At 37.6% G+C, this 15,395-nt stretch overlaps 1 protein-coding gene across 1 annotated transcript in view; it reads right to left on the bottom strand.

Annotated features, from left to right (window-relative positions):
- Nucleotides 1-1,338: 1,338 nt before the first annotated feature.
- TRIM24 (tripartite motif containing 24) overlaps nt 1,339-15,395 on the bottom strand; it is a gene marked incomplete at its 5' end in the record, with an annotated part of 28,498 nt that continues 14,441 nt past the window's right edge. Inside the window, 9 exons of the mRNA XM_008948314.1 lie at nt 1,339-2,106; nt 3,016-3,165; nt 4,460-4,534; nt 5,623-5,755; nt 8,446-8,759; nt 9,295-9,463; nt 10,837-10,909; nt 12,363-12,498; nt 14,018-14,197. Of these exons, the coding sequence (XP_008946562.1) occupies nt 1,897-2,106; nt 3,016-3,165; nt 4,460-4,534; nt 5,623-5,755; nt 8,446-8,759; nt 9,295-9,463; nt 10,837-10,909; nt 12,363-12,498; nt 14,018-14,197 (1,440 nt within the window). The remainder of the gene's footprint in view (nt 2,107-3,015; nt 3,166-4,459; nt 4,535-5,622; nt 5,756-8,445; nt 8,760-9,294; nt 9,464-10,836; nt 10,910-12,362; nt 12,499-14,017; nt 14,198-15,395) is intronic.

A 15,395-nucleotide genomic window follows, 5' to 3' on the forward strand; every position in this document is an offset into this window, starting at 1 on the left:
TGCAACTTAAGGACCAGGGAAAGACAAAGCACCTTCGCCTGGAAGCACTGTTAAACTTGGTGATAGGGTAATCCGGAACTTGTAGGCATTGCTATATCTTTAAGACTTCAGATGTTGCAATGGCAGTACCTCTTATTTCTTGAGTATGTGGTACCATGGTGTGCATTGATCCTACCTGGTTTGTTAGAATGGTCTCTCTCACCATCCAGTGCTCCTTTACCTCTCTTCCATTTTTTTTTTTCTGATACTCTGAGATGGTAAAACACTTAGTACAGGAAACTTTCTTCAGGTAATAAAATCTTTCCATAAAAAATCAAGCCAAACAAACCCTCCTAAACAAAAAAAAAAAAAAAGAAAAAAGAAAACAAAAGGGGAAAATAAATAGTTACTCTGGGCAGCTTAAGAATCACCACATGATCATGGCATTTCAAAACTATGTCAAATGCCTGCTGCAAATGTGTTTTTGAAGTGTCCACTACATTTAGGTGTGCAGTGCCACCCTACGAAAAAGGCAGGTGGGTAGTATTGCAGCTGGTGAGAGGCAAGAAAGGGCTTTTTTCTGAGTGCACATGTACACAGCAGGCAGGCACAAGCAGCACTTGTATCTAGTTTCTTCAAAGATCTATCTACAGCACCACATCAGTGCCACACATCAAGTCAAAATGAGTCTTGTGTACACTTGCATGTCTTCACAATTCCATCTGCAAAGTCCTGACACAAACAGAGCTCAACTAATTCAAAAGACTTCCTGGTCTCCCAAAAACCAAGTTTTCATTTAAGTTGACATAAAGGAAGGGTATAAACCAATAGCTGGAGCAACCATAGACAAGTACTTTTCTAACTCTGTAATCTCTGAGGGCAAAAACAACCATCTATAGTGTTGTCAGTGCTTCTGGAAAGTAGACAGAAGAAAAAAAAGGTAATTTGTCCTCGCCTTGTGGTGATTTTAACAGGGACAGATGAAGGGTTGAAGAGCAATGTCTTTCTTTTTTCTCTGCCTCCTCAAACGAGTGCTTCCAAGTGAATAACTATGCTGGTTGCGTTCTGACAACATATCTAGAAATCTGGAAACACAAGAGCTTGTGAGCAGAAAAGATGCTTTTTTTTTACCCCTTGCTAAACATGCACAAAGACTGACTGATAGCTGCAAGCAAACATTCTTTACCCTTAAGACTTTGCTGTCAACTCCATTAAGCAGAGGCACATCACACTTGAGACCTGTTAAACAAAGTAGTACAGGAATACCATTGTTTCTTGCTGGTGGTGAGGAAAATGGTGCAAAACAAGTTATTCTGTCCGTTACTTCCTCTGTTAAAAACTCTCAAATTCCTTTTTTTTTTTTTTTTAAAGTTATTTTTAATACACTCTCCCTTACATTTTAAAATCAGCAGTAACTTCTTTGGGGGCAACTACACTTTCATTGTACCAGTCAGTATTGCAGGACAATAATATTACACCATCTGTTTTCATGGCTTGTGTCAAATACAGTACAAAGAAATCAAATTATGGCCAGCCACATGCCTTTGGTAAAATTAAAGTCTGGTAAGATCACATTTTCTTCAAACACAGAAAGCCACATGTTGAATCCATGTAATGTTTTAAAGTTCAATTCTATACAAACTTTGTTTCTCCTTCAAAGTAAAGTTAAACAACTGCCACCCCACGCAAATGGAAATTTCTGTGCTGCTCCAGAAGTATAATGAAAGTTTGGAACTTCAGAGAAGCTCTCCACATGCCTTATTCTCCATTAGATTTGTGTATCAGACAAGGGGTAGAAAGTCTAGAAAATATCCACAAACCTACAAGTCAAAGCAGTCATTATTTTTCCTCTTTTCACAATTAACAGAGATAAATATTCGTAGTTTTTAAAAAGTGTTCCTTAGTAACACATGTGGCTCATTTAAGCAACTGACGGTCTTCTCCTTTGAGACGTTTTTTCCGGGGCTGTACAAAGTCATCATCGGAGTCATCAGTAAGTTCTAGATTATCTTTTTCACTCTGGCAGTTGGGCTGAACAGGGAACTTTCTCTCAGGATAAAGGTTCCTTAGAAGGTCTTCAAAGTACTCTTCAAGTTTCATGCCAGCATCAGCCACTTCTGAATCAGGCTGTTGGGGGAACCAACATCAATGCATCACAAAATAGCTTTAAGACTCAGCTCACATTAGGTCTTTTAGCTGCTCTTACAAATTACAATAAAAAAACCAATCTGCAGTAAGAATGGCACTTGTGGAACACATGGTCCCAAAGACCATAAGCCTGCAGAACAGGGAGCAAGGTTACACCTTTTGGCCACAATCCCAAATGACTTTTCTATGATGGATTATCACAGAAGCCAACTGCAAAAGCCATACTGCCTGGACTCTGAAAGCTACATAGAGAGATTCTAAAAATTCTTAAACCTTGACTGGAAAAAAAAAAAAAAGAAGTTGGTGTATGCTGTGAAATATATAGGTATGCCTTCAGGGTGTTAATGTGTTTTGGAACAACTGCATGAAATGCTCAAATTTCTCTAGCTTACAGACTTTTTTTAATTACAGTGCAATTATTATTAGGATACATGATTGTAACCTGGAAGACTAGAAAGTCCTAAAGTCATTCATAGACACCATGGCTGATTGGTCTCTTGAAGTGGCAGTCACCATGGCAGGAACTATTATCAACTATCAAGGGTGACTGGATGAGAACCCCACTGAGGCCACTTAGATAAGCCTCTATTCCCACTGTAATTCTCTCTCATTTTGTGGTCTAATTTATTCTTTGTGGTCTAAATTATTCTTTACCTGCTGTTCTGCCCTTCAACTAGCATGTTTATTAGAATCTTCCTCCCTTCTATGGAAGGATCTCCACTGCATTGTCATCTAACACCACAGTAGCTTCAAATGTGATCTACGCTTTCATTGCAGTCTCATCAATAAGATACAATAAAATCTTGTGTTGTAAGTTCATCCTCCACTACTCATTTTTCAGAAAGCAAGTAAGCCTGCAAATCCAGATAAAGCATTTACTCTTCTAACCTCATTAAATTCAGCACAGTTTTGGAAAATCAGTCTGAAATCAGCCACAAAATCTTCCGGCTTTGTGTAGAATGAATTGGTCACTTCGAGTCTTTTCTTGATGGTTGACAAGTCCATAGGCTTTTTGATTATTTTGTAGTAATCAGGAACCTAAATGGAGAATAACTTTTTTACCAAATGCAGTCACGTTCATTACATTGTTTTACAAACCTTTAGCTCTCATGGAGATGGCAAGATTTAGCCTCATCTTCAAAGTACAATTCTAAGACATAGGAATTGTTCTTTTAACACATATGCAGACAGTTTCTGGACACAGTGACATATGCTAATTTTGCTGGCTAAAATATACTCCTTCCAATGCCTATTTTAAAATAAAAGGAAAACAAATAAAAGCCCTACCTGCAATGACCGCATATGACGGAGAGATTATTTAGACATTAGTTTTGGTTGTATAGTCAAATAAACTACCTCTTAAGTTTCACTCTCAAGACCAACACATGACAACATTACAACCTGCTCAGAGACGGCACATAGGTTGCTCAAAATTAATTTTGGTCATGAAATATGCCCTTGGAAATGGTGAAAAATTTCAGACATAATGATTTTGACGTCTCAAACTGTGGTTGTAGGATTCATATTTATTCTTTCTGGAGAAAGAATTAAAAATTAGAAAGTAAGAGATGAAATCCAATGTTTTTATACTTTTTTCCCAACTAGATTCACATCTAAAAAGAAATGCTATAATACCTGAATTTAGTAATACATGATCATCATATGACTAATTGGCCAATCTCTTGTGCCCGCCCTTATTAGAAAAAAAAATTGTGTCTTAGAACAGTCTGTGGAATGTTCTTCAAAAGAAGTATTATTCAAATGGAATATAAAAGGTGTATAGGAGCGTATTACTTGATGAATTCTTTTCCCATTGAGATATCTTGAAGAACATAAAATAGGTACTTTTCATCTGATCATGTTGATAACTCTTCTGTGTATCCTTGCACTGCCAATGCATCCACACACTATTTACCATTTTAAACTAATAAATTTCAAGTTAATAATAAATCAAATTTCATATTTACTATGCAGTAATTCTCAAAATCAGGTAATTTTTAAAAAACCCAAGCACATTTCAATTCACCTTTTCAGTGATATCACTCAGCATTGTGAAACTAGCAGACAGTGTTAGAACTCACTTTTTCTGTCTATTTTTGAAGTATTAGGTAAAAGCTGTTCTCAGGGAATTTTACTGATAAAGCCCCTCCCAAACCAATGCTTCAACGTTTAACTCCCTTTCAGAGAGTTTTAATAAAATTAAACATATTTAATACTCTCAATGTCTGGGAAACTTGACTTCTCATAATAGACTGTGATAGGACTTAAAAATACTGTTAGAAACTTGTCACTTATGGTACTAACATAAAATGGAAAGAAGTGAGGTACATACTGTGGGAGGAACAGGATCTTGAAAGGCAAGACTCATTTCATGACAGTAGAGGTATAGGAGCAGTCTTTCACACTTCTGTGTCAAAAAAAAAGATACCCAAGCAATTAGAGAATCCTACATGTTTTGTTCTAAAATAACATACTACAGAAAATACCAAACCAATGCTCAGTACTCCCTCAGCCCCTAAGCAGAAAAGTGAGCACAGAGATTGTATTTGGGAGCAGGAATAACTGTAATAACTCATGGCCCGCAGTATTCCTTCTCTGCAACAGACACATGATAATCAACTTTCAGATTCATGCTGTGAAACCTCACTAACACTGTTATTCAGCATTTGCTGAGCCCCACAGACATTCCAGGGAATGAAAAAGCCTGTGTGGCTCTTAGTGCTATATAAATATTCAGAGATAGCAGCAATACTTTTCCTGATTTGAGTATTACTGCTCTGTAACTGCAAAGCCTACAGTGCTTTTTGTTAGCAGTTTCCAATACAGCTCAAATTGCTTTAAAAAAGTTTTCAGTAATAAAAACCAACAAAGAAATAAGGAAAAAAAGTAGTTAAAAAAAAGGCAAACAACCCCTCCAAGCCCAAAGGAATCCAAAAGATTCTGTCAAGCAGTTCAACTGTCTGCTCAAAGAACATATTTTTTTTCTTTTAACTCTGATGTTTAAGGGAAAAAGAAAAGTTGGAGACCCACTGCTTGCTTTGTAGCTTTTGCACCAGAACATTGCACGCTGCAGTTATTGCCAGAGACCTGTGTTGATCTCTGCAGGATCGGTATCGTGTCTCTGTGTATCTATCTTCATTGTCAAATCTTTTAAAAGGTTGTTGACAAAGTGCTTTAAAGACTAAAACTGATAACATCTGTCTATGCCAAATTTGGAAAGCACAAAGAAAAAGAATTCTCAAAGTAAGATCACTGTGTAGGAGAGCTCTGTTAGAAACAGCGCCGAGTAATTCCTAGAACACATTCCTAGTTCAGAGCACCGATTGTCACCACCTCTCAGACACACAGTATGTGTTGTTCAGTGTGTTTGCATGGATGCTACCATGATCTCAAAGCTTATTTAAGAAGTTACTTCTTTTTTTACCATCATTTTTTAAAAGACACATACGTTTCAGAATCCTAGAAGCAGCGAGACAGTACTTATTTTATCCTTACCCTACGGTCTATCGGCGCCAAACCCACAGTGTCTTCCAGTTTTCTTTTTTCAGAGCTGTGAGCGGGTTTATCACAGTCATATTCAACTTCTGGCTTGGACAAATCCCGACAGAACGTACAAATCCACTCTCCACTAAAGACAACAACAGAAACATTGGCCTCAGTGATGTACCACACTTGACAAAAGGATTTTCCACATATTTCTGAGTAAGTTCCTCATTTGTGGGATACTTTTTCCTGCATCATGAGTTGTTTTGTTTGTTTTGGTTTTTTAAACACTACAAAAGGCATTTTACTAGTAAAAATGCTTTACTAGAACTCTGTTTCCTTTTTAATGCCACTGGTGTCAGAACAGACAAATGGTGTCTACCTGTGTTAGTACTGATAATTTTCACTCAATCTCATAGGATTCAAGCAAAGCAGTATTAAGAGTTCTGTTTCCTACAGAGAGACTGAAGGAATCACATATGCTGAACAGAGGGAAGTGTTAGTTCTGTATGGTGAAAACTATATATTCTCTTTACAAGCTTAACCTATAACTTATTACTACTCTATATCGATTACCTGAGACAAGATTTTTTGGAAACTGGAAATTCTTCACTCCCTAAAACTTTCAGATGTTCCTGATTTTATCAGTTAGTCTAGAAAAATTCTGTAGATTTACATGACAGTGTAAGATTATGAAAAAATTAGTTCTGTAACCTATGTTGACTGATTCTCTGACACAATCTGTGAACCTCAAAGTTTTGAAAACCCTGTGAATAGTCTGTTTTTAAGAGTTCTTTACAAATGAAGCATGCTTTCAGATAACCACAAGAGGGCTGAATTGTACTTCTCACATAGTAGACAGAATTCAGCAGTAACCAGTTATGAGATCTAATTTACTCAGAAGCATCTTATAATAATAAGATCTTTATAAATGGGAAATTGTTTCTGCAGTTTACCTTTTAGTTTATTTTGATAGTGAGGAAGAAGGCTTTCCAAGTTAGAAGAAATCTTACTGTTTTTTTATTCAGAGTCATCTGAGAGTTTCACCATATGCTAGCTATAGCATGCAGCAGTGAATAATGAGCATTTTCCTTCAAAGAGACTTTTTACCTTCTACTGACTTAACCTGGAAGAGTTATTTATATGACACTGTCACCTCTGTGCCTGGACTAGCATCAGAAAAATTATATGGTAGATATATAAAAAAAATAGATACAAGCCATGACCTAAGGATCTTACGATGTAAGGAAACACATGAAAGATGGAGGACTGATGCATTTAAATGTCTGAGAATTGGGGAAAGTATAGTGCGTTTGAGTGAAGGAAAAAAGATGCAGTGACCTTGTGAATCTATAAGGGAAATTGTTCTATCCACCTGAAGCAAGAACAAAAAGCAATCATGAAATAAGCAGACAGATACTGCTCACATAATATTAAAGGCATTATTTTTTATGTTTTAAAGAACTTATGTTAAGAGACCAAAATTTGTTAAGCAGCCTATTACAGCTGCAAAAATCCACCCCAAAAAGATGAGAACAAAAACCTGACACATCTGAAGCCAGGAGGAAAACGAAGCTAAGTGTGGTTCTGAAGTCCAGGAACACAGTACACTTGTATTATGCACCTCTACAGATATCAAAACCTGTCAGAAAAGTTGGTTTTGGCTCCCTTGCCCCTGAACATCATCTCAGCTTCCACAGAATGATCCAGTAAAAAAGAGAAATTTTGAAGACTTATTCTTGCAGATTTATTTTTAATAGAAACAAACTCTTGTACATACTTATCTATCTGCTTAAAGACTTCTTTTTTCTTGTCAGAAAGGCACAAATGTTTATTAGTTTAAATGCTTACTGTAACTTACTGAGGTTTGCTTACAGCACAAAACTGTAATATAGCATCATTTTATTAAAAAGAAACCCCAAACTGAGACTTGAAGTATCAAAAGGTAAAAGAAACTTTTTATGTGCTGTTTCTAGTGATGTTAAAAGAGCAGATGTGCTTGGAGAAGTATGCTTAGAGTAGTGCAGAGATGATCAATGTCCTAAATTAAGTTGCTATCCAAATGTTTCACACCAGCAAATTATTCCAATATTTAATAAGAAAACCTAATATTTATAAGAGCATTAAACAATGAGTGCGTTATGACAGAAGTTTTTATCTTTTAATACTAATAAGCATATTGAATGGCATTTCCAAGTTGGAACATTGCAAAATGCCATTTATTTTAATCAAAGACAGTAATTCCAGAAGCAAATGCCAGTAATGCTTATAACAAAAACATATTAAGACTGCATTTTGAAACACAAGAAACTTAGTAGTTATTTTGCAACAGCCAATCAAGAAAACTACTGCTAGTTTCAACATTGAGGGAGATATTTCTAGGTGTCAGTTGCTACAACCCATGCTTGGAGTTGTAGCCATGTTGAACACTATAATAAATAATGTATCTAATACTATATTAGCATAGATTTTTTTATTTAGGTATTTTATTACTAACAACAAAGAAATGTAAAGATTTTATGTCACACTTCCAACTTTTTATGACAGACTGGTAATTCTGTGGCCCAGTTTTAATAACAGATGCCCTACATGTGAGTGATCTTGCTTAATTGCCAAGTAAGTGAAGAGTTTTATTACTGTGGCTGCAACTCTGTAATGTTAAACTGGAGTTTCAATGCAAATTCCAATTTTTATCAAATAATAAAACTTCTGGATTCAAAAAGCCAAAGAAGGCACTGCTTCCTTTGAGGTTGAAACTTCTTGTACTGGGTTGCACAATATGAAGCTTATGTCTTGTAATGCAAGTCTGTAGGGCGTTCAAAGGGTTATAATTACCTTGGAAAACTCATCAACGTAGGGACATGACAAGAAAGATGGAATACTTTGGGACACTTCTCACAGCAAAGGAGCTCCCCTCCATTTTGACATACTGCACACCAGTCTTCGTTGGGATCATCTTCTTTTCTGCCCTCCCCAGTGTGGGAGGGGCCTATCCATCCTGTCTTCCCACTGGATGTCTTCTCCTGCAGTATCCCTGGTTGATCATCTGTGCTGTCAGGAGCATCTGTTCTTAAGACAGCTTCATCAGAAGTGGAATTATGATTGCTATCTAATAGCAATGAAGTAAGTATGCTTCTTGAAAAGGTAGTCTGTAAGAAGAAACAAAAGAAGCCAGATTATAACGTTTCTGTGAATTTACATGACCCTAACAACAAGTAATCTGACCAGAATAACAAATTTATATGCAAGCAGCTATGCAACTTGCAACACAAACACAAAAATTACTGTTGTACTGTAACATCAGGCAACTAAACGCAGGAAATTAGCTATGAAAGGCTATTTACCACTCCACTAAGAAAAAAATAATCTTTGATGTCCTGAAAGCGTATTACTGCTCTATGATTAGAAGCACTTCCTAGCACCATATGAAAATTTGATTTTTGCAAGTGATTTCCTGCTTTCCCAGGTTTTCAATGGAGAAAAGCAGCCTGATTGCATCAGTAAATTAACTGAACTGGCAGTAGAGTGAGCTTGATTTTGAATTTCAGATCTTGCTTTTACTTAGCTTTCTAGTTTTCCCCTGAAAAAATCCCCAACAGAATATGAGTGAATTATTTTATTCCCCACAAATACAAAATACCCTCTGCCAAAGAGAAAGGAGATCTTTATGAAGGTTAATATTACTTTCCGAGGACGGGATTCTTCTTCTGTTTCTTGCTTCACTATAACAACTGGGAAATCAAAGTTCTCATTTGGTGCACTTGACTCCTGTTTAATTCTGATCGGTTCCAACATAACAACTGGGACCTTGTGCGTAGAATCAGCTCCTGGTGGCCTGCTAGAGGAGCCAGAACTGTAAATGACAGAAAGAGGCAGGAAAAAAGGAAATTAAGACTCAGAACTGGACATCTTTTGTACACTGATGCTTTTGGAGTCCTCAGGATGCTAATCCACTTTGCTTCTTTGAATCCTGAGCACTACAGTATTACTTTTATAGAATACAACATCCAAGTTTATTTCCTTTCATGTTTATTGAAAAGACATTACAAAAAGGGAACATTTTAATGGAGCAGTTCCAGCACTAGAGGATTACTTATGGTTTGACTTCCCATTAATGCAAGATTTGCAAATAATCTCCATTTCTTTTAGGTCAAAGCACTTCCACTGAACATTATCTTACTTTGAAGGAGATGCAGTTCTATTTTGGGTAAGATGAGTGTTTCTCCAGAGCTAAACTGATTGTTGTAAAACACATGTGTGAATAAGCCAGATGAAACATATTTATATTATCTTGAAAAAGTTTCTTACAGCCTTGGATCTCTACCTAAACTGAACTCCTATTTCTAGAACTTTATCTGTCTTTTTATGTGTTTAGCCATAATAGGATGAGTGGACAACCAAACTCAAAAATACCAGCTTCTTATTACATTTTTTAATAATAATAAAGAATTTTAAATCTAACAAAATTAATTCAAGCAGCAGTAGATAGAATTACGTTATTTTAGATGCAAATAAAAACTCTTCAGACAAATATTTAAACAGATCATAAGAGTTCTTCACAGAATTTACCACATAAATGGAATAAATTGTATTCTATCTTAAAAAAAGCATCTGCATTTACAACTCAAGTAGGATGAGTGTCATCTGATTTTTCTCTGCCTGAAAAATTAATCTTATGTCAGATGTATGCTCTGATTTATTGGAACACACTAATAGATCTGCACTCTACAAACAACATCGTGTAAATCTATTTGCTCATTAATATTCCATCACTAAGGAATAAAAACATTTGTGTAGACTCTCAGTAGATATCTAATGGTCACTTAGCTAACTGTATTATGGCAGAAAATTCTTAATAACCCTCTTTGCAACATCAGTTCCTTAAATCTGAAGTCATTTATAGTTTCACAAGGACTTCTAATATGTAATTTTTTCCTTTAGCTGATATTTCTGAACTTAAACCCTAATTTAGAATTGGCATTCTTTTGGGAATAGCAACCTAGCCATCATTTACAGAGTTAATACATTTTTAGATGTGCTATTAATACGTTAGAAGTAAAATTACTACTTTTTGAATGCAGACACTGCTGTAATAACCATCAGGCCTGGCCTGTTAACAGAGAAGATGAGGCAAATTGACTTCTATATGCATTAATGAGAGAAGAGACTGAGGCATGTTCTGTGCGGGTGGAAGTGACATTTTCTTCTCTCACATTCTCTCCTTACCTCTCTCTGCTCCCAACACTGGAGGCACTGGGTGAACGAATTGGAGGGTGTATGTTTGTCACACTGACTCCTCCTAGGATAGAAGAATAGAACAAAACAGAGACCTGTGCCAAGTCCAAGATACGACTCATAGAAGTATACAGGTTAGGGGAAAATTTATCCTGCAGTGTCATTTATTTCACCCATATCTCATTTAATACAAATCCATGAGAGGATGAGAAGCATGGGATAACAGAGGGAAGCAGAGGACTCAAAAGCAGCCCATTGCACATAAGCAGGCTGTTGGGTCAGTACTTTTGCCTGGTTGACCCCTCCACTTAATCACTGCAGTTTGTTTTGTCTTACCTTATTAAACTCTAGCAGATGTCTCAGGACATCTGCCAAGGAAACTTTAAGCCAGATGAGCTGGTGAGTAGGAAGAGGTCTGGGGGCCAGATAAGAAAGACAAAAAGTCCATGGACTAGATATCTGAAAGACCTGAAGGACATTTTTGCTGGGCATTGGTCCTGAGACACCAGAGTGGACTGTTTGTGAACGCATTATCCACCTGTCTCAGCTAACCTGCCCAAGTGCATGAACACCACACGAGTGTACGAACATTGCTCGAGTGCTAACTGGAAACTCATGCTCACATAGTCTCACTACAGGCCAAACTGGGAAACGGGAGTAAGAAGCAGCTGCTGATTGTCACCAAGCATGGTGACATGAATCCCCTGGGTCCTTCAAGTCCACCACATTTAGCTACATTTAGTCTTGTCAACCTGTGTCAGTACTGCACTACTCTTCCAGAAGTAACTAATTTGGGTATCAGCATTAACATTGCCATATTAGATTTTTCCATTACACCATTGAAATGCTGGGGTTTGAACCCCGAGCCACCGAATTAAGGTTGACATATGGGTGATTCCCACAGCCCTTCATAAAGAGGTGGTGAGTTTGCCTTATAGCTTCCCCCCAGGGTGCGGCCGGCCCTGCAGGGAGAGCCATAAGGGAAATGAGCCCCAGGGGTCCCGCATTGAGTTGACAAAGGTCAGGTGTCTGCTTGGGGATAAAAGCTGGGGCCACTCGCAGGGAGTCAGGAGTGTCTGTCCGTGGAGTGCACCCCACAGAGCTTCCTGGTTCACGGAAGACCTCCTGACCCTCCCTGGAGCTGGGCCCTGGTCTGTTTAGACCTTTGTGAACGTGGGCCGATCGGGTGAAAGTCGCCATGTGGGCACCTTTTTCTTATGTCTTTAACTGGCTGGTTTGGCTGTTTGCCATGCCAACCATGGGCAACCTCGGCTCACTGTTTATACCACCTGTTGTGGGCCGAGTCACATCTTTTGTGGGGTCATTGGGGGTGGCATTGATCGTGTACCAGCTGGCTGACCTGTTTGTACCCCTGGCGGTCATTCATATCATAACGTTTTTGTCTACAATACAGTCTGCGTATTGGATTCTCTTCCTGCTGGTGCTATCATTTTTGTTAGGCCTGGTCACTGGCAAAACAACCATTTAAGCAGAAAATTGCACCACATTCCAATTACCTGAGAGGCCTGGTGATGGTACTGATGAATTTGGTGACTGCACGGTTCTGTTTGAAGGGGGTTTTGGAGGGTTCTGCTCTGCAGTGCCATCCTTCCTTACTACATTATCTAGTATGACGTTTCCTGAACAATCAATCTAAAAGAGAGGAGAACCAGTTAGGGTTAGGAGGGGGGTAGGAAAAAAATCACAAAAAATCACATTAAGACTGGATGATTTTTTAAGTGCCAGTTTTTCTCCCTCAGATACAGAGAAGGCTTACATCAGACAGTAGATTTCACACATTTAAATACGAGATGACTTTTTATCTCCACAGCTTCTTTTGACATGCTCATGTTATATACTCTAAAAAAGATAATAAGCAACACAGAAACTACCCATTAATCCACTAGTATTTAACAGGACGGGAAGAACCTCAGAGGACACTCATTTCCCTCTGTCCCACACACCTTCTGGGCAGAGGCCATGCATATTGACTCAAAAAGCAAAGAACAAAACCAACACTTGTCCTCTCCACTCACAGCCCAGGCCAGAACACTGGACTCCATTTTAGGGGCTTCCAATTTACCATTCTAGCTTTCTGTAAACATTATACATCATCAACCATATCGACCATTGAAATTTCTATTTATAAGCTAAACTTATGCAAAGTGTATATAGAAGCCTCTGCTAAGTCAGCATATTGGGCCACGTATCTCAATAGCATAAACTCAACATATCCAAGTAGAAGAGTTCATAATACTGTGCACAAAAATCAGTGTGCTAAAATGTCTCACAGACTCAGTGGCTTTACGATCGTGTTATGTAGTTCACCTTTTAAGTCTGACAGAAACTGTGATTCTATATTCTATGTACTCTGTTTAAATAAAAGAACACTTTTAGCCGAGAGTTTATTGGTGAGAACCAAAGACAGCTGGGAGAAACAGGGAGCAGCAACAAGTTATGACTAGAAACCATGACATTTCAGGTATCTGTAGACTAGAAAAATAGGCTTGGCAGTTATTTGGAAGAATAAAGTCAACTGACTAAAACTCAACAGCTTTAACGTGGACTTCTGACAAACAAGTACCCATCAAAAGAAACTATGAACGAGAAGTTCAAAAGCTTAAGAAAATATGATCTTTTGATGCTCCTTCTGTCACTGGCTCACAGGTGTTAGAGGATATATAAAGAAAAAAGATACCAAAAGGAAAAGGTATATGGAATATATCCAGTACACCAGCAATTAATAGCTATCTAAGATAGCCCTTTTAATGGGTTAAAAATATTTTTTTTTTAAATGCAAAAAAAAATCTACCAGAAATATCAGCAAATCAGTGCCATTTATGGACACTGGTAAACTAAAGCTAAGCTAACTCATTTTTCTTAGTATCATTCATGAGGGTTGGGGTAAAAATATGTAGCATCCAAACAAACAAGTCCAATTACAATTACAACCTGCAATGTTACATTTCTCAGTTGTCCTAACAGCTGTCTCCCAGAAGAGTCCTGAATATTGCCAGCAACATGCAGCCATCCCTGCATTGTTGTTTTCTAGAACTGTCTTATTTTGACAAACAGAGCAATAATTTCAGTCTAAAAGATTTCCACTTCTCACAAACATTAAGACTCAATTCAAAACAGAATGCGTAAAACATTGCTCTTACATTACACTTACATCAGGAAGAGATGGTAGATTGTAGGAGGTACCCACTGGAGAACTCAAATCTAACACAGGAGGGCCATATGTCTTCCCATCACATCCTACAGCACTAGTGACTGTGGGGCTGGATGGAGTAGATGTTGTGCTGCTTGCAGTTGAAAGGGTAGTTGAAGTTTGTGCACTACTGATCTGCCACTAAGTAGAAAAGAATAAAACACAATTCCCCTTGTTTTGTTTTGTTTTTTCTTTCAGTAAGAGATCACATCTACTGCATATACTGGTTCTCACTCAGCAGTTAAGCAAGCAGCTTAGTTCAGGAAGCTGAATTTAAAAAAAAAAAATAATCCTGATTTACTCTGAAGTTATCTAATTTCAAGAACCAATCTTACAAGACAAGGGAGGATGACAAGCAGTTGAAAACCATGAATAGAAGAAACGAATGTGAATTCTTAAATTCAAAGCTATATTTCAATGCTAAGTATCTATTAATATTACATGCTGCATTGACAGTGTTGTGGAAGAAATGTTACAGTACAATAAAAGCATTACAGATAATAGGCTGAACGCACAACTGCTCCAATGCTTTTTTAAGTAAATAGCTATGGTGCCACTTGGACGCCATCAAGTATTTAATGTTGTGCTTCCCTTAACAACTTAAAATGATTAAGAATTTGAAATGCTGACTGGATCTCCACCCACAGAGATGTTTAACACCATGATGTGAAGTGCACAGTCAGACTGTCAGTCTACTTTAGTCCGACTATATTTCTTTCTCATTTAGACATAAGCAGTTTTCAATTACTTTAATGGAATTTCATGGCAACTGTAGGCAAAATTCAACTCTGCTCAAATTCTTTACAGTTAGTCATTCTATTTACTCATTTCTAGTTTCAGAAAGACATTACCAGATAATGAAAATACTTGACAGAAAGGCTTGCAGGCAGGCCAATCGTCTTTTCAGAAGCACAGAACAGAAGTGACTTAGTTTTTATTACTACAGGTTCTCTTAAATATTGTACAGCTGTCTTCAGTTTAGTTGGAAATAGTTCTCTGACATCATAAGCACTACAAACATGAGTGGCATTACTTCACTCCTCAGGTCACAGATCAGATTCAAATGACTCTTCCCTGCTTACCTCTTGTGACAAGGATTTCTCTTTCCTTCCACACACCTAACAACTCACGTGTTAATAAGCTTTTTAATAAGGAACATCTGGGAAACGTATGATGTGTTTGTTTCTGTCCCAGTTCAGCTCTGGTGAGCTGGGTATTGATCAACGTTACTCAGCAGAGGTCCCACAGTTGTGGACTTCCTTTTCTCTCCTCATTTGTAAAAGTTCATATTTGGCATACCCTGGAGAATGGTAGCAGCTATAACTTCTTAGTCAAGATT

This window comes from Merops nubicus, unplaced genomic scaffold (assembly GCF_000691845.1).
Source record: "Merops nubicus isolate BGI_N331 unplaced genomic scaffold, ASM69184v1 scaffold14320, whole genome shotgun sequence".
Taxonomy (NCBI): Eukaryota; Metazoa; Chordata; class Aves; order Coraciiformes; family Meropidae; genus Merops; species Merops nubicus.